The following is a 23,601-nucleotide window of genomic DNA, read 5'->3' as shown; positions in this document are numbered from 1 at the left end:
ATTCTCCAACCCTCAGGCTCAGGACAGGAGATCCACATTAGCTTCAGCTGGGCAGCTCTGAGGGAGATTTAGTGCCTCTTATATTTTCAGTGTGTTAGAGAAATGTTTTCCCTCACAATTACTTTGATTTTATTTACTTATTTCGTGGTGCTGGGGATTGAACCCAGGGCCTCACACATGCCAAGCTACTGCTTTACTATGGAGCTGCCCCTGAGCCCTCTTTAAGAAAGGATCTTGCTAAATTGCCCATGCTGGTCTCCAACTTCAGATCCTCCTGCCTCAGCCTCCTGAGGAGCTGGAATTAGCCAGAAATAGGGGCATGTGCCACCTCTCCTGGAACACAGTTTCTTTTAAAAGAACCTCAGAAAACAGACTGTTGCTTACAGGATGAAAAAACAAGCCACCTTGTCATTAGCCTCACCTTATCCATCCTGTGCAACAGCTTTTATGACAGGTTTCAGATTCTAGAAAAGGTGTTTCTAGAAGTTGCCCTGCACTACTGCGGTTCCACAGCCAGAGCTAACATACAGCGGCATGGTGACTAGCACAGCCTGCAAGAGAGGACACCAGTGCCAGTGTCTCTCAGAGCAGTCCTCTGCGAACCAGCCACTCAGGGTTTGTTTTGTTTTTTTGGTACTGGAGATTGAACTCAGGGGCACTCGACCACTGAGCCACATCCCCAGCCCTGTTTTGTATTTTATTTAGAGACAGGGTCTCACTGAGTTGCTTAGTGTCTCACTGTTGCTGAGATTGGCTTTGAACTCGCGATCCTCCTGCCTCAGCCTCCTGAGTCGCTGGGATTACAGGTATGCGTCACGTCTCAGGGTTGTTTTGTTTCTATTTTTGTGTGTGTGATACAGGGCCTCACACATTCAAGGAAGCGCTCTACTACTAGTGAGCCACCTCCCCAGCCCTCATGTTCTTATTCCCTGCTGAAGTCTGCGTTTCATCTGAAAATATAAAACGAGAAAAAGACCTAAAACCTAAATACACAGGTGCCCAAGTAGCTTCTGGCAGTGTGACAGATTGCAGCTTCAAGAGGGAATGGCAAGGGCACAGAGTCAAGGTGAGTTTGAAAGTATGCAAAGCAGGGGAGTCTGCCAACATGGGAGCTCCACTCAGAACAGTCTCCTCCACCGGCTGTTTCAGGTCAACGATGACAGCAGTGTGTGGGGGGGTGGGGTGGGGGGGCTCGGGTTTCAAGAATTCCACCTTCACACAGAGTTGCTGCATTTATTTGAGGCAGGAGATTTCCTGCTTTTCCTTTGGTCAATATAAGGGCGTTGCATCCAGAAGAGCTTTCTCTTCTAGATCACTCATTTTGCAGGGAAAAAACAAAATATCCCAAGAAAACAGTAAATAGCAGACAGATGATTTAATTCTATTACCTAATACTTCTTATTGTCAAGATCTGGTTTAAAGACAGACACCCTGCAATGGAATAGTCAGTACGTGCCAATATACTGTCGCGAGCTTATGATTTCACTTTAATCTTCCATTCAAACATGTCCTTTACTATGAAAGCAACCATTATCATCCAGGTAAAAAAGAAAATCAATTTCACTTCATTTTTTGAAGGACAAGCTATTATGATTTTAAAAAAGAAATCAAGTCGCACAGGCCAGCTGTCGCTTACAAGAGACCAAGACCTGGTTCACTGCTGGGCAGGCTTCTCTGGGATCCTCCTTTCTCATCTGGGAGAACTTTGGTTGATTATATTAGCATATCCAATCCTCATTTTTAAGTGCACCATTGTAAATGGAAGTGTTTTGTTCACACGTTATTGATTCTCGCCATCACACAACCAGGTCAGGTTTTGGAACACAAGTTATTAGCTGGAAAACACAGCTCCTGCCTATGGACTCGGAGTTGTGCTAGGACTAGCAGGTGGAGGCATGCCAAGCCAGAGCAGGGGATGCTGCCCTTGCTGAGCCACAAGTTAGTGACTAGAGAGGTCAAAACCACCACTGTTCAAGTAGCCACTGTCAAAGAGAAACACTCTATTTAGAGTCTCATTCTTTGAATTTTGTTCTTTTGTGGTGCTGGGGTCCAAACCCAGTGTTCTGCCACTGGGTTACATCCTCAATCCTAGGGTTTCCTTCTTTCCATAGACCTGTTCTAATCCCAAGTCCCTTAATCCACAAACCTGCTTATAAAAGGATCAAGTGAGAGCCAAGAGAGTAATCCGAGGAAGCAATTATGTCTCACTGGGGTCAAAGTCATTTTAAATTTTCTAACGTTCTAAATTTACAAAGTTTGTTTCCCACAGTCCTGTTATTGAAGGGTGCTGCTAAACTCCTTTGTTTAGGATGGATGCCCACTTTCTGTGGGCCTCCAGCCACTCACGGGACTGTTGAGCCACAGGTACTGAACAAGTCGACGAGCATCAGCCAGGTGTCCGCCAAGAAGCCACTGTCTGTGACACATGTGCAGTGTGGACACACATCCTGCCTGCTCTCCAACAAGCAGTTGGAGTCCTGGGGCCGGAGAACCAGAGGGATGCTTTGCTGGCATTTTAAATGTGCCCACTGCTCAGCCATAATGATGGCGATGGAAACTTCACACTGTACCATGGGCTGAGTTAGAGGGAGAGACTCTCTTTCCCTGTCCTCTCTCCCCAACCACCTGTTCCCCCAGCCCCATCTGTTCAGCAGCCCTGGCTCACCTCCTTGTGGGAGTCTTTGTGGGCTTCCAGAGTCTTCATGATCGTCAGCTCAGCGTAGTTTTTGAATCTTGCAGGCTGGTTTCTCAGAATTTCCCGTAAAACTCGCAATGCCAGTGCTCGAATTGAATGCTGGGTACGAGAGGAAACGCAACCCTCAGTAACAATACACACCCTTGAGGAGCCATACCAGCTCCAGGGTCCGCCAGGCCCAGCGCCTAGTTCTGGGTTCCTCGGCATTTCAAAGACCCCTCTACCCAGACTGCATGGTTTACTTGACAGGGACTCTCTAGACAGTTAGCTCTAGGCGGGCAGGCACTGTATGGCACGGTGCATCCCAGACCCAGCCCTAGGAGGAACCACAGCGGCTTCTTGAATGAGCTTTGAACTGCAGACCAAATGAGGATGACACCTCCAAGTTCATTATCAGTTCCCTGGGGATTGCTGGATTGCCTGAGACTTCAGGATAGAAATTACGCTTCTGTAAAGTATACCAAAGGACAGACACAAAGCATCTAGCCCTTTCCTGGGCATGGCCTGTGAACTCTTGAGAGACAGCTGCAGACCTGCTGGTATGCCTGACCTTCTATGTGATGAGATCATGATGGGTACAGGCCCGGAGTTGTTTAAGGCCCGAGTCATGTCTCTGGAGGAAAGCCATCCCAAACAGACGGCTAATCTCAAGAAAAGAGAATGGAGTTTACACCAAACACAGCCAAGAAGTACATCCTGATTCCTTGTCACTCAACTGTACAATTTGCACACGAACACACGACCACCTGCTCTCCACGGGCCATCATTTCACCTCCTGATGGAGCCCAGCTAAGCACGACTGCTTCCCCAGCCAGTACTGGATGTAAAGAAGTTAGTGCAGACCTCTCGCTACCCTTCTTCAATCTTACTATCCCTACCCCCAAGCACTGAGTAAGCCACCCTCTTTTCCTCCTCTGTCACACGAGTCACCATCACGATGACCCTGGGCCAGGCCTGGTTAGCTTCTCCCAGTCCTGCCCAACTAGCTCCTCACCACACACACACACTGTAGCTGTTTTTGCTAACCTACACAAGGCCAATGTGGAGGGATGGATTTTTACTTCTAAAAAGTTTAATTCTGGCAATTCCCAACATCTATTCATGTCACAAATACCTAGTATGTCACCTTCAAGTGTCCTAGCATGAAGAGGGTCTTTAATTCTAAAACAAATACTATAGGAGTCACAGTGATGCAACTGTCACTTGACTGACCCAGATTACTGAGAGGAACTGTGAACACAAGTAAGGTGAACCAAGATGGAGTTTCAGGGGATGCAATATTTAAGAGTCTTTAAAAAAAATAAACCCTTCTACTTCTCCATTCCATGTAAAACAGAAATGAATTCACAAGGAAGAAGATGCATCCCAAGAGACACATTCTATTCTAATAAAGTTTTAAGCAATTCTGTATCAAAGTAACTGGATGCAAGAATGAGTTTCCCTCAACTACTGCAAACCCAGTTAGAGAAGCAGAGGCCTGTAACTAATAAACATGTTACCTTAAACTATGTGAAAACTGAATAAATGTTTTGAGGTCAACTAGGAGTGCAATCCAGAAATGAAAGCAGAAGCCAACACCTCCTCAGCAAAGGACATCAAAACCTGCCACATGGAAAAGGGCTGTGTGGGGACAAGTCAGCGCCTCACATCTTTGTCTCCAAGGGTCTCCAGCAGCAGCAGCAAGATGGTCTTGAAGTGCTCCTCCCAGACGCCCAGGCTGTCTTCCCTGGTGATCTTGAGCAGCTCTAGCAGGGCACCTTTCCGCTCCTCCACCCGCTCGTTGTGGTTGGACAGTTCTTTCAGCAGGTCAGCCACCAGGTCAGAATGGTCAATGGGCACTGGGGAAAAACACATGACAGATGTCATCTCAGGAGGAAACGCTGGCCACAGGGCTCCTGCAATCCTCGCCTTCTCCCCATATCCTGTGCCTTTCCCTTTGTGCTCTCCCCCAGCCCTGCAGACCTTCCCAGGCCATGACAGCTGTCCAGTGCAGTTCTTGGTGTCTCTGCCTTTCCTTGCCATCTTTTCCCTTTAATTTTAGACAGAGAAAATACTAGATCCCTCCGAAAGTCCACACCCAACCAAAAGCCTCTTCTTGACTGCATTCTTTTCCCAAACTCTGTTCCACTGCAGGACTGACCCACTCCAGTACACCTGTATTCTAGGTCACCATCATCTCTAACGTGTTCCCTTTGAATGTCCACAGTTTGGGAACCAGCACAGTGAACAAATATCAAAAAAGGTGTCTGCACTATTTAGAGACTGTCTGTTCAGACGGGACAGCCTGCACAAGATCACTTAGAACAGTTACTTGCAAGGCCCTGAATCATAGAACCGGTAGAAAGACCTATCCTTTCTCTTTCCATGTTTGTTTAAGAGACTCAATTCTGAATATGCAACTTTAAAGAGAGAGAAAAACAGACAAATCAAGCAAATATAAAGAACTACTGAAATGTATATTTGCATATTTCTTTAGCTTCTGACATTAGGAAGAAAAGCACACAAGGAAGTTTAAATTGTTCAAAGAAGCTTGTCACTTCCCCCTTGCCATCCCACCTTTTTCTTTAAGCCTTTTAGTACACAGTTGGTAGATAAATAATAACTGATATTCTAATCTCGATTCGACCTTAATCAAAATCAATAATGGATAAGGTAAATGATGTTCCAATTCTACAAGCAATGAAGAAAACAGGCCACTTCTCCCAGAAAACAGTCACAGACACCCCACACCCTGAGCCCACTGCCCAGGGAACAGTGCTCGGGCAGATGCCGAGTGCCTACACACCGCAGTGGCATGGACAGCCAGCAGGGTCTGTTCTCCAACTCCTGGACCACTGAAGGACTTCTTTTCAAACCCAACATCTGTCACTGTTGATCCCTCTCTCTCCTTGTGTCTCTGAATCTGGCATATGCCCTTCCCATAGCCCTCCTCTCATACTCGTGTGATCACTGTGAGCCTGCTACCCAACAGGCTTGGGCCACCCGGGCCCTCACACTTCAGAACGTACAGAAGGCAGGCGAGTGGATGGTAATTGCTTAGCGTTCTAATTTAGGGTTCTCAGTTAATTATTCACTCAAAAATAAAACAGTAGGCTTTGACATAAGACATACACACATAATTTCTTTTTTTTTTGGGGGGGGGGTGCGGGACTACTACATCCTCAGCCCTTGTTATATTTAATTTTGAGACAGGGTCTCACTAAGTTGCCCAGGCTGGCCTTGAACTTTCAATCCTCCTGCCTCGATCTCCCAAGTCACTGGGTTTATAGGCATGCACCACCTAACTAACCTGGCTCGGATATATGTAAAATTTTAAAAGTCACTATGAAGTGGAAATAAAACAAGTGAACATGACAAGTGAGGTAAAAAATGATAAAAGTAAGCTCTAGGTTAAAAATATACCCTCAAACCTATACATTCTTACTCACTTGTTACTTAATAATAAACACTGATCTTTTTTCTTTTATTTTTCTGGTGCTGGGGTTGAATCCAGGGCCCTCTACCACTAGTCTTTGGACATTGGTCTTAATATGGGAGTAAGGAAAAACCCAGGCTAGTTCTACTGCGGACTACCTATGTTATATTTTATGCAAGAAACATAACCTTTCTGAGCCTCAGTTTCTTAATATGCAAACTGGGAAAGAAGGCCTCTATTTCAGTGAGATGAGTACTCTGCTCAGCACCACGCACACACGTGGTAAGGAAAGCGTTCCGTGGGATGCTACCTGGCCTCCCTCTCACCATGGCACAGCTCAGGGAGGGCTGCTTAAGGGATACTGGGAGAGAAGAGGGGAGCCTTTGAGGATATTTCTGATCTCATTTCCATGGCTGAGGGAGCTGGGAGGGCAGAGGTCATCAAGGCCTTCCCAGACACTGTGCACTGAGCTCTGTGCTAGGATGTCCTCCCCATCAGCTCCTGCCCACTCAGGCCTGGCTTCCTCATGATGTCTCCCCAGTGGTGGAGCTAGCTGGCCTTCTCTGCATAGCTGTCCCGGATGCGATTTTACACAGTTGGTGTGATTATTTATTCCTGGTGTCTCCATACCAGACTGCAAGTGTGCAGAGGGCCGGAACTGCTGAGGCTTTGTCCACTGTGTGCTCACATGCCTAAGCACAGGTCAGGATTCAGTAAGTGGAGTCTGAGCCAATAACTGAACAGCACAGACCCAGTATTTCCATTTATAATTGATCAGTACGCTCAGGGATGGTCAGACAAGAGGGAAGGCATTTCTGGATGAAGTGCAACCAAGCAAAGAGACAAACCATCTCTGAGCTGCTCCATGTCATCGTCAAACACGGCCTCCTTCAGGGCGGTCTTGTCATAGGCGTTGATGGTGTCTGAGTAGGGATACGGGTTGTACTCCCGTGCACGCGGCCCTGGGAAGGCGCGCGGAGGCTGGGTGTTGAGGAGGGAGGTCTTGTTGTCCAGAGCTGTCCTGCCTCCCTCCCCTTCACTGCCTCCCCGGCCCTCGGTGGCTGGCGAGGCAGCTCCTCCATCACGGGACACCTGGAACACAGCACACAGTCAGTTCCCTTCTGGGACTGTCAACACAGGTTTTCTTTGAATGCCCAGAAATACTACTAGGGCCAGAGATTTTCATTGGAAACCTGGCCACTGACAAAAGAACAGCTAGGAGCATCTCATAAGCTACTGTAAAGGGGAATACCTTTAGGATTGTTGTGTCCACCCAGTCATCCACTTACACTTAAATCTACTTTACTCTGTTATTTGGGGATTGGTTGTACTCGAGCATTTCCAAGGGATTGATTCCATGACATTCCGAAGAATCTTGGGAAGGGAAAGCCGTGCCCTCTGTGACCAGTACTCGAGGACCCTCATGTGTGACAGTGAGGTCTGTGTGTCCCAGACCAGGGTGAGGCCTCTCACAGATGCCCTGCCAAAGTCCCCCAAGAGACACTTCCAGCTGCGATCACTAAGCCTAAGGCTCTCCAGCCCCCTGGTCAGTTCCTGTATGTATCCATGAGGCTGGGCCAGACAACAGCGGTCACCTCCACCGAGGGGGACCTCAGCACCTCCTGGGCAGAGGCACTTCTCCTCTGGATAGTTCTGACTCAGGGTCAAAGAATTAATCTTTGTTATTTTCTGAGTTCTGTTTTTTTCCCCTAAGAATACTGTAAGAACTGTCTTTGAAAAACCAAAGCCCCAGTCTTCTGATGGCCCCACACCATGTCTTGGCCCCTCTATCCCTAGGGGCCTCTCCTGAGGCACAATGGCCTGGCTAGCCCCCTCTGCAGGGTGGCACTGTAACCGAGCCAGTATGTGCTGACCAACGGCAGTGGGACAGGCTCTCTCACCCAGACACTGACTGTCAAAGTACGGGGGACATGCTCCCAGGCAGCCGGACCACCCTGGGGACTGCAAGGCAACATTTTCCTTGGGCTGCTGCTGACGAGACATCTCTCTCATTTTGTGCTTATGCACTTGCTTGTTTTTCTCATAGTTAAACACTTATAACGTCATTTTAATCACTTGTGAATGTACGATTTGGTGACATTAAATACACTCGTGATGTTGTGTAAACATCATCACTATGTACACCCAAAACCTTTGCATCATTCCCAATAAAAACTCTACACCCACTAAAAAATAACTTCCTTTCCCTTCTTTCCCCACTCCATAACCTCTATTCTATTTTTTGTCTCTATGAATTTTTCTGCAAATAAAGGGAATTATAAAATATTTTCATTTTGTGACTGTTTTGCCTGTTTTACTCAGCATGTTTTTCAAGATTCAACCAGGTATAGCACATATCAGGTTCCATCCCTTTTTAAGGCTGAATAATATTCCATTGTCTATATATATCATGTTTTCTTTATTCATGCATCTGTTGATGGACATATGGGTTGTTTCTACTTTTTGTCTACTGTGGATAATTCTGCTATGAACACTGGTATATAAATACATGTTTAAAACCTTGCTTTCAATTCTTTTGGATATCTACCTAGTGAAAAAGCTGATAAACATTTAGCTTTTAACAGCCACAAATAATTTTATACCGATTTAATTAAGATAAAGGATATAATATATGCATAGGCCTGAACAAATTAAGACTAAAAAGATATAATCATATCTCAATAGCAGTTACTGAGTAAAAGACAATTCAGAGATGATTTTAATTTTTTCTTTGCAAATTCTTTTAAAAAATAGATTGCTACTATAATGAAAACACCTTTTATTAAAGGAAAGAGATTTAAATAACTTCAGACATTTAAAAAATAATGCTACACAATCCTAGTTCTAATCACCTTTAACAATAATAAAATCTTACTTTTGTTTCATATTTATCACCCCACTCTTGGTCTATATGTGGACTTTATGCAGGGTGGAGGAACCCCAGGGTATGTAGCAGTTTATATCTTGCTTTCCTTACTCCATAAGCATTTCATGTGTGAATAAAGTTTTGTAGCCATCATGTTTAATCATATCACTAATTTATATTTATTTGTTTTTTAATAAGATTAACACAACTATTCCCCTTCTATATTAAAAAAAGGTTTGTTTTTTGCTATGTAAATAATGTTAAATACACAACTTTGTGGAAATAAATAATTTTCTTTTGCCGAGTTCCTTATTTAACACAGATTATTGGTTAAAGGATATGAAAATCAAATTTGCTATATATATTCTAAAACAACTATATCACTTTTCCAAGCCACCAATATCGCCCTAGTTTCTTATAATCTTTCTACCATTAAATGATGTCTACTTAAAAGCAGAATAGGACTTCAATATCCATGCCTTGTACTCTGTGATTACTCATTAGGGGGGACTTTCCTCCATGTGTGACAATCTTGTTTCTCCTCATATGAGTTGTGCTCCCACTGGATGGGACGTTCGTTCTGTGGTCCTCCCCCGTCCAGGCTGGGTCTGCTCATCCAGCTCTGGGAGACATACTCCTGACTTCTACACTCAATGCAGTTTTGCCCTACCTCAGCTTCTCAGCTAACCAGTTAGTAATTATGATGAAGATGCTGGACTGCAAACTTCCTCAACTCTTTGCAGTGCTGGGGACGGGAGCCAGGTTCATGAGACAAGTGCTCTCCCCCTGAGCCACACCCCAGCCCTACACTTTGATTTTTTTGGCTCTACTGTTACTTTTCACTCTACCTTTTCCTAATCACTAAGCCGCACCTTGGATACAGCAGGCCCTTCAAAGTTATTTTTATTTGAGGCAGGGTCTCACCAGTTATAGGCCTTGCTAGATTTTGAGTCTGGCTTTGAACCTGCAAGGTCCCCGTCAGGTTTGCACCACTGCTACTCTCTGTCCATACCCGTTTAACTCATCTCTTAGGTTGCTTACAATACCTAATACAATTGGACTGCTGTTTAGGTATTGTAAGCAACCTAAGGATGAGTTAAAGGGTATGGAAGAGCTGTAGCAGTGGTGCACACCTGCCGGAGGACTGCAGGTTCAAAGCCAGACTCAAAATCTAGCAAGGCCCTACATAACTTAGTGAGACCCTGCCTCCAAATAAAAAATAAAAAGGGCTGAGATGCGGCTTAGTGTTTAGGCACCTTTGGGTTCAATCTGTGGTACCAAAAAAACAACAACAAAAAAAGTGATTTACGGATTCTGAGGACGACCACAGTGCATTCAGCCTCTCACCCCCCTGACTCTCTAGTCCTGTACTCTCTCATCCCAGTCCTTCTACTCCATCAGTTTGTGGTAATGTGAGGCTTCTCAAGCTTTGCCCTCTTTACTTCTTCCCATCAAGCTTCACTTCTTTCCATGTTCACTATGGTTTGTTTGGTGAAAAATTATACATCACCTAAATGTTCCAAAATGGGCCACTGGGTACACGTCCCATACACATGCTGAATTATCACGCAACCATAAAAGTTCACACAGAGGAATACCAATGGGGAAAGCACTCATGTCCTGTGCCAAGCAGGACACACAATATGATATCACCCCCCCCCCCCACGTCAGATGGGTCATGTGTTGACAACATAACTAGGTTTAGAGGAAGGCACATCTGTACAGCTCACACAATAGTGTGATTTTTTTGGCTCTACTGTTACTTTTCACTCTACCTTTTCTAGTCACATCCTCACTCAGGAACAGCCCCACCTCTGGAATACAGCAGGCCCTTCAAGTCTACTGTTCCACATCTACTGTTCTCAACGTCATTCTTATGAACCAAAAAGGAACCTGATGGCACTTTTATAAAAACAATATTACAATATTACACACACACACACACACACACAGGAACAAAATAACTGTGGCTATATCTAGAGACAGCAACTTCTTTTCTTTCCATTATCTAAATATACATTGGGCATATGTTACAGTTATAACTGGATAAAGTAATCCCTGGTAGAGCTCTGCTTTCCTAGGCTCTCTACTGTATTGACAGGACTTCCGTTTCCTCAGTCAGATCCCCTCACTCCCAGGGGGGCTTTTGGAGATACCTCTCATTCTCCTCCCCACCCCAAGCCCCAAGCTTCAGAGCAGGAGCCGCAGTGGGAACACAGTCCCTGTCCTCCCCACACGCCCACCCTTTCTCCTTCCTGGCTAAGGCCAATTGCTCCACCTGGGCCCACATCTCATGCCCCACATCCTGAAGGCTCTGTGTTCATGAGTCATCTGCTCCCTTCCATGGTATAAACAGAGATTTTTAGGTCAGTCTCTCCCACCTGAAAAGCCCCTTGAATGAACCCCATCTCTTCCCAGTTTCTCTATGTGCTTCCTCAACCCACTGTAGTCTGGTATCCATTCTCATCTCTGCACTGAACTATGCCTTCAAAAGCCAATTAACTCCTGGAAGAAACTGAATTTGGAAATTATAGTCTATTGTGTATAAAGTTACTTAAGATAAAAAACATGGAAGTCCAAACAATGGCCTCATTCTCAGAGAAAAGCTCTTGATTCTACATTAAAACATTTTGAAGTAAATGCATATTTCATATAATTTAGGTTTAAACAGAATTAAATATTTAATGCAAATAGTTTTAAAGAATCCATTGGCACCAATTTATTCCACCTCTGACCTGTTACCTCTTTGTCTAGAAAGTCCTTCCTCAACAGTTTGCCCACCTCCCATAACCACAGGCTCCCTGGTTCATTCTCTTGGCATCACTTGTCCTTGGGATTCTGTCCTTAACCTCACCTGGGATTTGACTCCCTGTTCTTTTCACTACCATCAGGCCACTCCTCTGCCCTCAGGCACTGGCTGACACTCCTGACTGGCATCTTGACCTAATGACCATGAGGCTTGCTTCTTTCACAGGTCCTACCGTTCACACACCCACAGCTGAATTTACTATGGCCCCAAGAGGTCACCATATCCTTGAATGGCACCACTGAATGGCACCAGCTCTGACTTCAGACTCTTCTGTTTCTGTTCTTGCCCTGTCACTTCCTCCAGAATTATTCTCCATCCTCCTCTAGTGACAGCAATCTTTCTAAAGTTAAGTGGGACCATGCCACTTCCCTGCTTAAAAATCCTTCAAAGACTCTCCATTGTCCCCAGGACAAAGTCAAGGAACAGGCTAGAAATTCCTCTAGTTTGTGGGCTCTTCTTGAGCTGACCTCTGAGGCTCTTCTTTGAAAACCTCCCCAACAACATGGTCCACCCACTCTCCATTTCAGCCATAATGAATACGAACAAACTCTGGGCTGCTCTCCTCTCCTGACCTTCACACAGGCCCTGCCTGACTATGACGCTCCTGCTGACAGACTCCTGACCGTCAGGTCACCCCAGAGGGCCATACCACCTCTGCAGCAGCTTTCTTAGCACCAGGCTTGTGGGCGTGAGTCCTGACCACATCCACTGCACCACCATCTTGTGCTTGCTAGCCTGGCTCTCCCACAAGCTCCCAGGAGGCTGGTGTCTGTTTCAGAGTCACCATTTTATGCACATAGTAGGAACAAAATATGGGATAAACAAAAGTAAACTGAGAAAAGGACATTTGATATTCTTTGCAAAGATAGTCACGGTGACTTTTCTGAATTTTTGTAAATTTGCCTTGGGCCTCTAAAAATACTTATTCTAAGTACAGGATAAAAATAACGATGAAGCTCTGTAACCTTGGTGGTCGGTGTTCAGAAGATTAAGTAACCATCAATTAATCAATACTTAGTTCTCTGTTAGCCTGAAGATACTTACGATATCACAGTCCTTTTTGCCATCGCGCTTAATTGGCTCATTCAGATCTTCTTGGCTTCGGAAACTAAACTTTTCAATGGCTTCTGTAACTCCCCGCAGAGAACTATAGATTTCTTCTGAGTTCAGGTTCTCTGTGTCATAGTCCAGCATGCTAAAGAGCAAAAATGTTTTATTTCTTAAATGGAGGCACATGCATAAAACTGAGATATGGGCATAAATCACTTAGTAATTTACAGAACAAGATATAAACATGTTTCTCTGGGTGATTTGGAATGAAAAAGAGACATCTTTGGTTAGAGTACCATCACTGGACAACTGTACATCTTCCTTGTCAAATCTGACCCCCCACACATTACATAAGCACTCAAGAACCAGTGGGAAACAACGATAACCACAAGAATGCAAGAACTCAAAGAGTGACAACTGGTGACTGAATGCACGAGGTAATGAAAGTGGAAAAACAACTTTCTCATTTTGAAGATGGAAAAAACTGGTTTGGTTGTTACTGGTCTCAAATGTACAAACTTAATTAAGAGAACTGGCACCTGGAAATAAAATACTATTACAAACAAATTTCAAGAGGAGCAGAACAAATGACTTCACAAGACTGGGGTATGTTTGCCCGTCAGCATCCAATCCCCCAAACTAGGAAGATCCTACATGAAAAAACAAGAACAAAACTACCCTGTGGCTCAAAGTCAGATCCACCCTACTAGGCTCCTGAGAATCTAACTACCAAGCTGTCTAACCCAGGAGCTTGCTGTGAACACTGCACTCTTCTAGATGCTTCTACACTGAATTTTATAGTAGAGGTGGATCTTACAAAGATGTGCTACCTTCCTGGACAGACATATAAAAACACTCCGAAAAGCAAGAAACATCTGTCCTTCAAGGAAAGCGATGTCAGTTGCTGTCCTTTGAGATGCTGAGTAAAACATGACATGAAGCAAAAATGTGAAGTCTTTTGGTGTAATGCCATTTGTCAACGAGTGTCCGTAGATGTCAGAAAAGTACACTGAAACAGAGAGGACCTGAAAACAAAACTCATTACCATCTCTCACTGAGAATAACAAAGACCAAAAACGGGATATACTGATATAAAGAAAGCAAGCATTATTTAACAGTCAACTGAGAACAAGTCAGAAAAAAAATATAACCTAGTTTAAATGTCACTTGTTTCAGTAAAGTATTCAAGGAGAGATCAGATGAGTTAGTCTAAATTAACTTTCAGAAAGTCCTTAGCTATGTTGAGGACAGTTAGGGACATTCAGAGAATCCTTGGTGTGTGTTAGTAAGTATGGATAATTATTAAGAACTAAGAAAAGTAACTCTCTGCTCTTCAATAGAGAGATAATGAAGAAACTAGGCACCTACTGTTAGGAACCCTTCCTAAGAGCAACACAACCGACCCATGCAATCTTGTAATTGAAAAACAAGTAACTTTTAGTAAGTCCCTACCTTTACCTAAAAACAGAAAAGAAAACAGAAGGTCTGGGCAGATGATGTGGAGACGTGCCACTGCGAGTAGCCAGCTCTCTGCTGGCTGGAGGGTGCAGCAATCCAGTGTCTTCTAAGGCTGGCTTGGCTTCTGCAGAACATCTGAACTCCTTCCAGAGATGGAAGCTATGTCTAAGATGGCAAAACTGGCCCAGACAGGATCGTTCTTTCTTGACAAATGAAAGAAAACACACACCCAGACTATATTTGAAGAGTTCACAAAAACACATGCCAACTCAAAGCCTTGCTCTGGTACCAAATGAATAAATGTGAACTTGAACACATCTGCAAGTGAAACTCCATCTATATTCTAACAAAAGGTAGAATAAGAACCTGAACAAAATTCAAGATATCAACTTCTTCTAAGTTCACAAGGTTGTCCCCAAGGCAGTATCCCTGGATATGCAGAAAGCACGACTGGGAAGCAGAGCCCCCTCCCAGCCCCCTTTCCTAGGAACGCTGCAATACCAGCTTACTTCCAGACAAAGGAATTTATACATCTGACCAGTACACTATTTCATATATAAAGACTGAGAATTATGACTCAAACAAAATATATATACAAGGTGTAAAAAAATGCCTTAAAATACTTTTAGTCACAATAATCAAAAAATAATAGCATAGCCCATGCAAAAGTAAAAAACAAAACCAAAAAAACTGAAAGTGATGGATGGACAAGAGGCAGTCTGGCAGAATGTCAGTTTTTTACGGGATGTCACAATATTATTTTCCATGTGTCGCTTCAGAGAATGTTGGCTTTCAGATAAATTCATGTCATGATTCTCAACCTGAACTTTCTTCAAACAGTTCATTTCAGTTCAATTGACTTTACCATTATAAATAGCCTCTTTTGAAGATAAGAAAATAAAGGATTCTGCCAGTTAATGTTCCTCCTTCTCACTTTTAATGAATAAACCCACTTCAAACAGGACTCCTTCAGGATCACTAGATTGAGCTTTGAAGTATCTCCTTGGTATGAAGCTAAAATGGTGAGCTCTAGGTGAGAGACATACTGCTTTCCAACCAGGGAACAGTTACTTTCTCTGCTGTTCTATGCTTTGGCTTGACTTGCCTTTCCCAATCAATACTAGAAGCCTTCACTTCACAGGGAGGAAGGGTCTTCCCAGGAAGATTGTTGTCAGGGAGTGGGCTTGAAAGCACTTCTCAGGGACAGCAGGAGGGCCCAGAAGCCTACTGAGAAGAGACTCCATTAGCTGCCTGCACCATGGTCTGTGTCAGGCCCTAGATGATCACAGCACAAAGTCTTTAGGTCAAAGGCCAGGTCCTGATCACCTGTAGCACTCGGATTAAACCCCAAAGTGCTTCCTCAGAGTTCTTTAGATTAGGAAGTTATTCTATCTGTTAACAGTCATTAACCTGAGGTCAGACCATGTTACCCAATACTGCAGCTGAATACAGCTCTGGAATTGTCCTATCAGGAGTGGGGAGAAGTGCAGGGTCAAGTCTCCAAGAAGAAACAAGAAAGAGAGGAAGCTGCTTGCTGAAGCTTTCCTCTTTGTCATTTTGTAGATTAAGAATAATAGATATGGGGACTAAGAAAATCACTTAGTGATAAAATCAGTGGGGTTTTGGCACAGAGCAAAAAGATGGACACAGACTCCTTTTTAAAGTGTTATCCACTGGTGAGTTAGATCAATATACATTATTTTGTGTTTATGGGAAAGATGATTCTAGGAATGGGATGATTCTAGAGACAGCCCTGTTGGCTGGCTGGGGCTGAGGCTTAGCATGCAGGGCAATATATTGGAAGACTATCAGTAAACTGATCCAAACTACAAGGCAAGGTTAACTTAAAAAAGTGACAAATTTTGTTAATATTAAAGAGAGCAGTGTTCTCTGCTTGGCTTAAACTTGCATATCTAGAAACAGTCACCACAGGGTTCTCTGAACATTTTACAAGTTACTTTCAGACCTGTGAGAGCTTCAAAAGAAAGATGTGAAAGCATCTGTTAACCTGTATACGGTGTTCAGTTTTGTTGTTCTGGGGACATAAAAGCAGGAATGCAAATCTTCTGTGCAAAAGATATCTGTGAAGCAATTCAAAACTTCAGACTGTTTTTGTTGTTGTTTGCTTTTTGAATCCTCATTCTATCACAGAGGGCACAAACTCTTCTTTGAAAGCACAGTGACAGCCAGACTGCCTGGTGCTCTGCTCATGTAATTACGGGCTTCTGGCAAACGACTGTCTCATCTCTGCACTCAAGAGCCCCTAATCAGGCATCTGTAGTATTACACAGATCCTTCTTGGTCCTGCAGACCTATCATCTGCCTTAATACCTGAGAGAAGCACACTTTCTTCTTCTAGATGCCTAATACTGCCACAGTCAACCAGCATCAGGGAATGTCACTCAGCACTGATGATGGGCTTGCAAGATGACCAATAGCTTTCCTGCCGGGAAGGGGTCATTCTTTAGTGAGAAGCAACAGTGATGCCATCTCTTGGGACTTCTGTCTGGATCTGCGTGCTCAAGAGTATCACCATGTGACACAGTACGTGAGAAAGGAAGTCAGTCCATGCAGTAACAGAAGGGCTGACGGCCACCTGTGAGGTTCAGGGAAGCGCAGGTCTTGTGTGCTCCGGGGTGGAAAGCCTCTTGTGCCCGAGAAACCTGCTAAGGAGACTGTTCCCACTCTCAACTACCTTTCCTGAGCTGCTTCTAGGGGCTGAGCAGTGCACTGGGCCAAAATACTCGTGAGAGCAGACAGTGATGAATCTGGTCAGGTGATAAAAGGGTCACTGTCATTGTCGCTGAGACATGGCACATACTAGTTCATGAGATTTGGCCCAGGTCACACACCTGCTCACACTTCTCACCAAGGCTCTACTCCTGCTAGGCTAAGCTGAGGCAGGAATCACGGTGGAGGAGCTGAGAGGCCTTCCAAAACACCTGAGACGACCGTGGAAATATAATAATATTGTGACACCTCAGACAAGTTTAACAGGTAGGGTGTTACCTGGGAGAGTAAGAGCGCCTGAGAGTCTTGTGGGAGGGAGCGGTGGGAATGGAGTTAGGCTGAGAAAAGGGAGGTGGGTGCTTCGATAACCCATCGGCACTCCAACCCCACAACCGACTGCAGTGATCAGAAGAGGAAAATCAGAGAGAGAAACACAGAAGGCACAGGGCAGGGGAGGGAAGACGCTACATTCTAAGTGCCTTACACGCTCCTCTTTCCTTGAAAAAAGTTCTATCAAACTTAGCTGGAACAAAATTAACACTTCACCATACAGAGAAAAAGAACACATTTTGTTTTATAGTTGGTCCTTAATAAGACTGCTTCATTCTCTTCTCTGCCAACCACAGGACGCATTTACCACCTAAAAGTCACATGAGATTCCAAGTGTGCCTGTGAGAGTTTGTGAATCTGTGAGTCTGACAGTGCATGTGTGAACTATGAAAGAGACTGTGTGTACCTGCTGCTTGAGCTGGGAAGAGCATTATAAACACTTAACACACAAGAAAATATGGATGTTCAGTTTTGGACAACTCACCAGTTATTTAGAAAGAGGAATTATTGGGCCTCGGTTCAAATGGGACCAGAGTGAGCACACCAGGGAGACTTAGAAACCATGCTATTCAGACAGAGAGCAACCTGGTATGGGACAGAGTGCTCTGAGGCTGCAATCCAATCAGAGTTCAGAGATAGGCACTTTTTTTCTAAAAGAATGGCAGAACCTTGTTTGGGGCATTTAGCCTCAGCTGGCCAGTTTAGGAATCTGATTCGTCTGCTAGTATTACTTGATATGAGAACTAAAATTCTCACTAAAATACAGGTATTTGTCTTCACTTCCCAAATGTCACTAGCTGACTTAGGCTTGCAGAGACCATGATGGAAATGTCCAAGCTCAGTTGCAATCTAAAGGGTGGAGCGAGAGACCGGGAGGCAGGAGCTGAGTTGGCTGGGAAGTGGGGTGAGAACGTGGGGTGAAGTTCATGGTATGAGGCGGGGCTTCTGTGGAGCAGTCCTGCCTTGGCCAACAGGGGAGCCCCAGCATGTGCTTTTGTTAAGGTTCTGAGCTTTTGTTAAGGTCCCTATTTTATAAGGAAAATACGGTGTGGAGATAAGAGGTCACTGTGGCATGGAGGGTCTGAAGCCCTCCAAGTCACACAGGGGGTTGGGCACTAGAGGAATATGGTGACACCCTCAAGCTGGGGTTCTGCTGATGGATGAAGACCAAACAGATGTGCCCATCTGCAAGTACAGGGCAGAGGCTCCCTGCTAACTCCTATTTTGATTCTATGGATGCTTTGGATTCTTTGACAGAAAAATGTAAAATCCACCTAAAATTACTTTCCATTGCCAGGGGACTCAGAGGTGATCTATGCAGTGCCTTTCTGCTCTACAATATATTTGCCAAGAATGTGCAGCAGTCTGGAGCAAAACCCTCACCTGCTTTGTTTTCTCGATGGGAATGAACTTCAGATAATTTCTGAAGCTCTTTGCAACTCTGTTTTTCATTTGCCATAAAATCATACCACGTAAAATGAGCTTAAACATAAATGTATTTAATAATGAAAAACACAGTTCATAAATCTCACTAAATATCAACAACAATTAGTTGGTAACAGGTAGTCATTAAAGGGATGTTTTACAAAAGTTTAACCTGTTATCGATGGCATCTCTGATAGTATTAGGCTGATAAAAATGACTTCCTTACCCATGATGTTTTGAAACTCTATCAAATTAGATTTATTCACCATTTTGGAAAGGTTCTTTATAATTACCATGATCCAAGCATAAAAATTTTGCACCAAAAAACTGTGAAAATGATCAAAAATCCTAGTTCATTTTGACACTCAAAATTAGATTAAAAACAAATGATTGGTGATAACTTTCCCCTTAAGAATAAAAACCTAGGGCAAGGGTGGTGGCTCAGTGGTAGAGCGCTTAACTAGCATGTGTGAGGCACTGGTTTCGATTCTCAGCATCACATATAAATAGATAAAATAAAGGCCCATTGACAACTATATATGAATAAAAACATAACATGGTATGGCAGATTTTATTTCAAGAGCACTGCTCAGAAAAATTGCTGAGACTGTGTACTGCAGACCTTGTTTCTTGCCTCCTTAGAACATGGCAAATACCCATTCTCTTATTAGTGTAAGAATTCACTTCTTTTCCTGTTAGACAGTTTGTAGCCTATTTGAGTTTTTCTTATTTCTTCTAGTGCCACAACAACATGAGGCATGTCCCCCATTGCAGGACACCCTCTGTTGTAAGAAAAATAATTTCTCCTATTGAGCTCAAGTTGACTACAGTCATTTGGCTATTTCAGCACTGAATTGCAGGTCATTTTTTTTTTTTTTTTTAAAAGAAAGAAGCTATGTAAATAATTCTCTAAAGAAGAATTTGTCCACAAGAAAATATGTAGGCCACATTTGGATTTTTAATACTGAATATAAATCTCTTAATTTCTCCTATTATTCTGTAATCCTAACAGTTAATAATTAAGATGAGGCCAATTAAAGAGGAATGGTGAGCTGAAAAAGTAAACTAAAATTTTTAATGATTTGAAGATCCATGAAGACTATTTTCTAGCCAGTTCTTTGGGATTCCACTAACAGCCCTCTTCAAAGTTTCACCTAGGCTACTAGTGTATAGAAAAATAAGATACTTAATTTGAGTTATATCTTGTGGCTTATTACCTGAAGAATGTGACACCCTAGTAATGCAATAAGTAAAAGATATATGAAATGTATATTATGGAAGAACAGATTTTGCAATTAATGTTGTAGAAGTATAACATCTAGATGAAGGCAACAATTCATAGAGAATGCAAATTTCTATAAAATTGTACTATCAGCACTGGATCCTAGTCATTTAAGACAAACCATATAATTTAGATACAGATCTTAGCATTAAAAAAAAAGAAAAAAGAAAAAAAAGAAAGCTGGTGGACTCCCATTCTCACCTGGGGAAAATCAGACATATGGTTCATTAGTTTCTGGCCTCAACTCTTAACAGTCTGCTTGGAATCCTGACAGCACAGACCAGACTTGGAGATTAGCACATCAGACTTCGTTATACTTATAGAATGGGGACATTTGGAGGGTTACACATAAGGCAGTAGAAACTATTGCATTTCACCAAGAGAAAAATGCAAATTTGATATACTCCAAAATATTTACAGGGTAACTGAGGAAATGAAGAGGTTCAGTGGTAAGGAAGGAGTTTGTGAGATGGGATCATTTAACAATATAATTTTAAAAATATAAATTTAAAAACAAAGAGGTAAAAACTTAAAGGGAAAATGGTAGTACTTCAGTTTCATTTTAAGATCTTGGTGCCAGTAATCCTCAGGACAAAAGCCTCTTGGTTCTTACTGTGAGTGAGCCCAAAGAGCTGGACTTCACAGTGTGTGTGAACATTGCTGGTCCAGAAAAATTCAGACCTCTGGGGCCAAGTTATGGGAGGGAGTCACTAAAGCCACTATACAGACTTCTAAAGGCTCTGGTGAGATGGAGAAGTGTTATCTAAAGATGCCATGGCAAAGTGTTTTCTCTTTTGAAGTCACTGTTCCAGATTCTATAAGGCCATCGTTGCATGGTCCCAACAGGAGTCTGAATATGCTGATCCAATTTTTCTTTCTTTCTTTTTGGGTAATGGGAATTGAACCCAGAAACACTTTACCACTGAGCCACATCCCCCGCTCTTTTTAAAAATAGTTGCTGAGGCTGTCCTCAAAACTTGGAATCCTCCTGCCTCGGCCTCCCAAGTCACTAGGATTATAGGTATGCACCACCATGCCTGGCCATGCTGATGCAATTTAATTCTCAGATTTTAAATCACAATCCTCCAGCCTGGCATTTTGCTTCAAACAGGAGAGCAACTATGCTTGGAATGGCCAAATGGTTGGAAAAAGTAGACCAGACTTAGTAAGGACTGATGATAGAGGGTCTCTCTGATTAAATAAACACCTTCAGGTTCTCCTATCACTTGGAGAACAGGTAATAAACTTCCTCATGGATTCTATGCAAACAGTACTAGATGAGCTTCTAGTTTTAAAATTTGTAAGTGTTAAACAGGGTATGGTGGCACATGCCTGTCCTCTCAGTGACTTGGAGGCTGGGACAAGAGATTGTAAGTTCAAAGACAGCCTCAACAATTTTAGTGAGTCCCTGTCTCAAAAAAAGAAAAGGGTTGGCTCAGTGGTAGACAGCCCCCAGTCCATCCCCCCACCCCCCGCCCCAAACAGGGGACTCAGAGGTGATCCATGCAGTGCCTTTCTGCTCTGCAATTTATTTGCCAAGAATGTGCAGCAGTCTGGAGTATTAGGGAGCATATAGAACTAGAAGAACATTTAGCACAAACTTCTCATTTTACCCCTTTGCCCAGGATCCCAGGTACTAGTGGAGCAAGGACTAAGAAACCATTGTCTTCTGAGTCAATACTCTTTTTGACAATAAATTTAGTCTAAAAATCCAGAAACAGGCTGCACAGACATTGGGGTCCTTTTGTTTCTTCATTTTTGTGGAAGTGAGCTTACCTTGGTGATAGACCCCCATGGGAACAGTTGGTAGGTGAGGTCAGAGGGCTGGTCCTGCTGCTGGGGTGTCGGGAGGGCGTCCGGCCAATTGTATTGCTTGGAGATCCCTGGGGTGAAAGCAGAGTAAGCAAAAGTCATCCAAATTCTTTCTATAGAATACAACCCCCCTTTTCTCTTGGTTTTTAAACTCATGTGTAAATGTGTAAAATTTGCCACAATAACTCCCTCTCCCAGAATCACAGGGCCCATTTTGAGTGCATATAAACCAAAACTGGATACAGGCATTCTTGGAGCTGAATGACTGAATCAGCTGTGTTAAAGTAACAGACATGACTGAGTATTTTGCCTCTTTTAGTGTTAAAAGGTAAGAGGGACTCAAAGAATGAGTAAATATGATCTAGTAAAAATTTAACTGATTAAACAAACTAAGAAAAAGGCTGTTATCAGTGTCAGGTTCATTCATTCTTCAGGAATATGCCAGGATCAGACATGATCCCACCTTGAGGAATACCACAATCTACAAGCAGAGAGAACAAGGCAGCTGGCTCTCCTCTCAGTGTGAGTGCTAGATATGGGACACCCAAGGGTCACGATGGGCACTGGGGCACCAACTGCAGCCAGCACTCACCACACTCGTGTTACTGGAGTTCTTGAGGTGGTTATGCAGGAGTTTGGTGGCACCATCCTGGAATGTTTTGGGCAAGGCACCAAGTAACATGGTAAATTCCGGAGTGTTCAATTCAAACAGAGAGATGAGCACAATCTGTGCTGCCTAGAAGAAAAATCAGAGTTAATTTCCATCAAAATGTTTATTAGAATTGTTTGGTTTGTTTTTGGTAACAGAGATTGAACCCAGGAGCACTTAATCACTGAGCCACATGCCCAGACTTTCTTTTTTTTTTTTTTTTTTTTTAATTTTGAGACAGGGTCTTGTCAAGTTTGTAGGCTCTCACTAAGTTGCTGAAGCTGGTCTTGAACTTGCAATCGTCTTGCCTCAGCCTCCCGAGCACTGGGATTACAGGCCTACATCACTGTGTTTGACTATAAACTTGATAAACAGATAAATAAAACAATCAAAAAAATTTTAAAAGCTTAAGATTGCTCACTTCCCATCTAAGAAGTTAGACCTGAATAGGGCTCCCAGTGTAAACTAGAAAGAATAAATTTCAAATAAGTGGCTGTTCGGTTATCCTAAGAAACTTCCTTCCTTCAACCCCATTTCTCTTGACTAAGCAATACTAAGCAATAAAGAGGAGAGTTTAAATACATCTGAAAAGTAAACATGGGACATGGGGTGGTATTAAGTAAAAACGTGCTCTTTTGCCTTCTGGAAAGTGTTTACTTTTCTTTATTAATTGAGACAACACACTGCAGGACTATTACAGGACCTGCTGGCAGCAGATGGGAAGCAATTAGCTGATAAAAGAGTACCAGGTGAAATCAGGCTTTCTAGCAAGTGCTTTCTGCGGTACTGATTTAGTAGCAGGCAATATGAGTTAAAAAGCAATGCCTGAGCTAGGCATGGTGGCACATAGCTGCAATCTCAACCACTCTGGAGGCTGAGGCAGGAAGACCACAAGTAAGAGACTAGCATTAACAATTTAGCAAGAGCCTGTCTCAAAATTAAGAAGACTGGAAAATGTAACTCAGTGCTGAAGTATCCCTGGGTTCAATCCCTAGTATACCAAAAAAAAAAAGGCAATGCCCAAGGAGGAATTAATTAATTTACAAGGGTCTTGATTTACAAAAGCTAAGCCAAAAGAAA

General features: G+C 43.3%; 1 protein-coding gene across 1 annotated transcript in view; it reads right to left on the bottom strand.

Annotated features, from left to right (window-relative positions):
* Clasp1 (cytoplasmic linker associated protein 1) overlaps positions 1–23,601 on the bottom strand; it is a 271,969-nt gene that overhangs the window by 23,124 nt on the left and 225,244 nt on the right. The window contains exons 30-35 of the mRNA XM_071619271.1: positions 22,465–22,608; positions 21,837–21,943; positions 12,830–12,980; positions 6,959–7,202; positions 4,343–4,533; positions 2,666–2,794 (exon numbers count right to left, since the gene is read on the bottom strand). Of these exons, the coding sequence (XP_071475372.1) occupies positions 2,666–2,794; positions 4,343–4,533; positions 6,959–7,202; positions 12,830–12,980; positions 21,837–21,943; positions 22,465–22,608 (966 nt within the window). The remainder of the gene's footprint in view (positions 1–2,665; positions 2,795–4,342; positions 4,534–6,958; positions 7,203–12,829; positions 12,981–21,836; positions 21,944–22,464; positions 22,609–23,601) is intronic.

Source organism: Marmota flaviventris, chromosome 11 (genome assembly GCF_047511675.1).
Source record: "Marmota flaviventris isolate mMarFla1 chromosome 11, mMarFla1.hap1, whole genome shotgun sequence".
NCBI lineage: Eukaryota > Metazoa > Chordata > Mammalia > Rodentia > Sciuridae > Marmota > Marmota flaviventris.
Note: the sequence above shows the minus strand (reverse complement) of the source record. Positions and strands in the feature narration are given on the sequence as shown.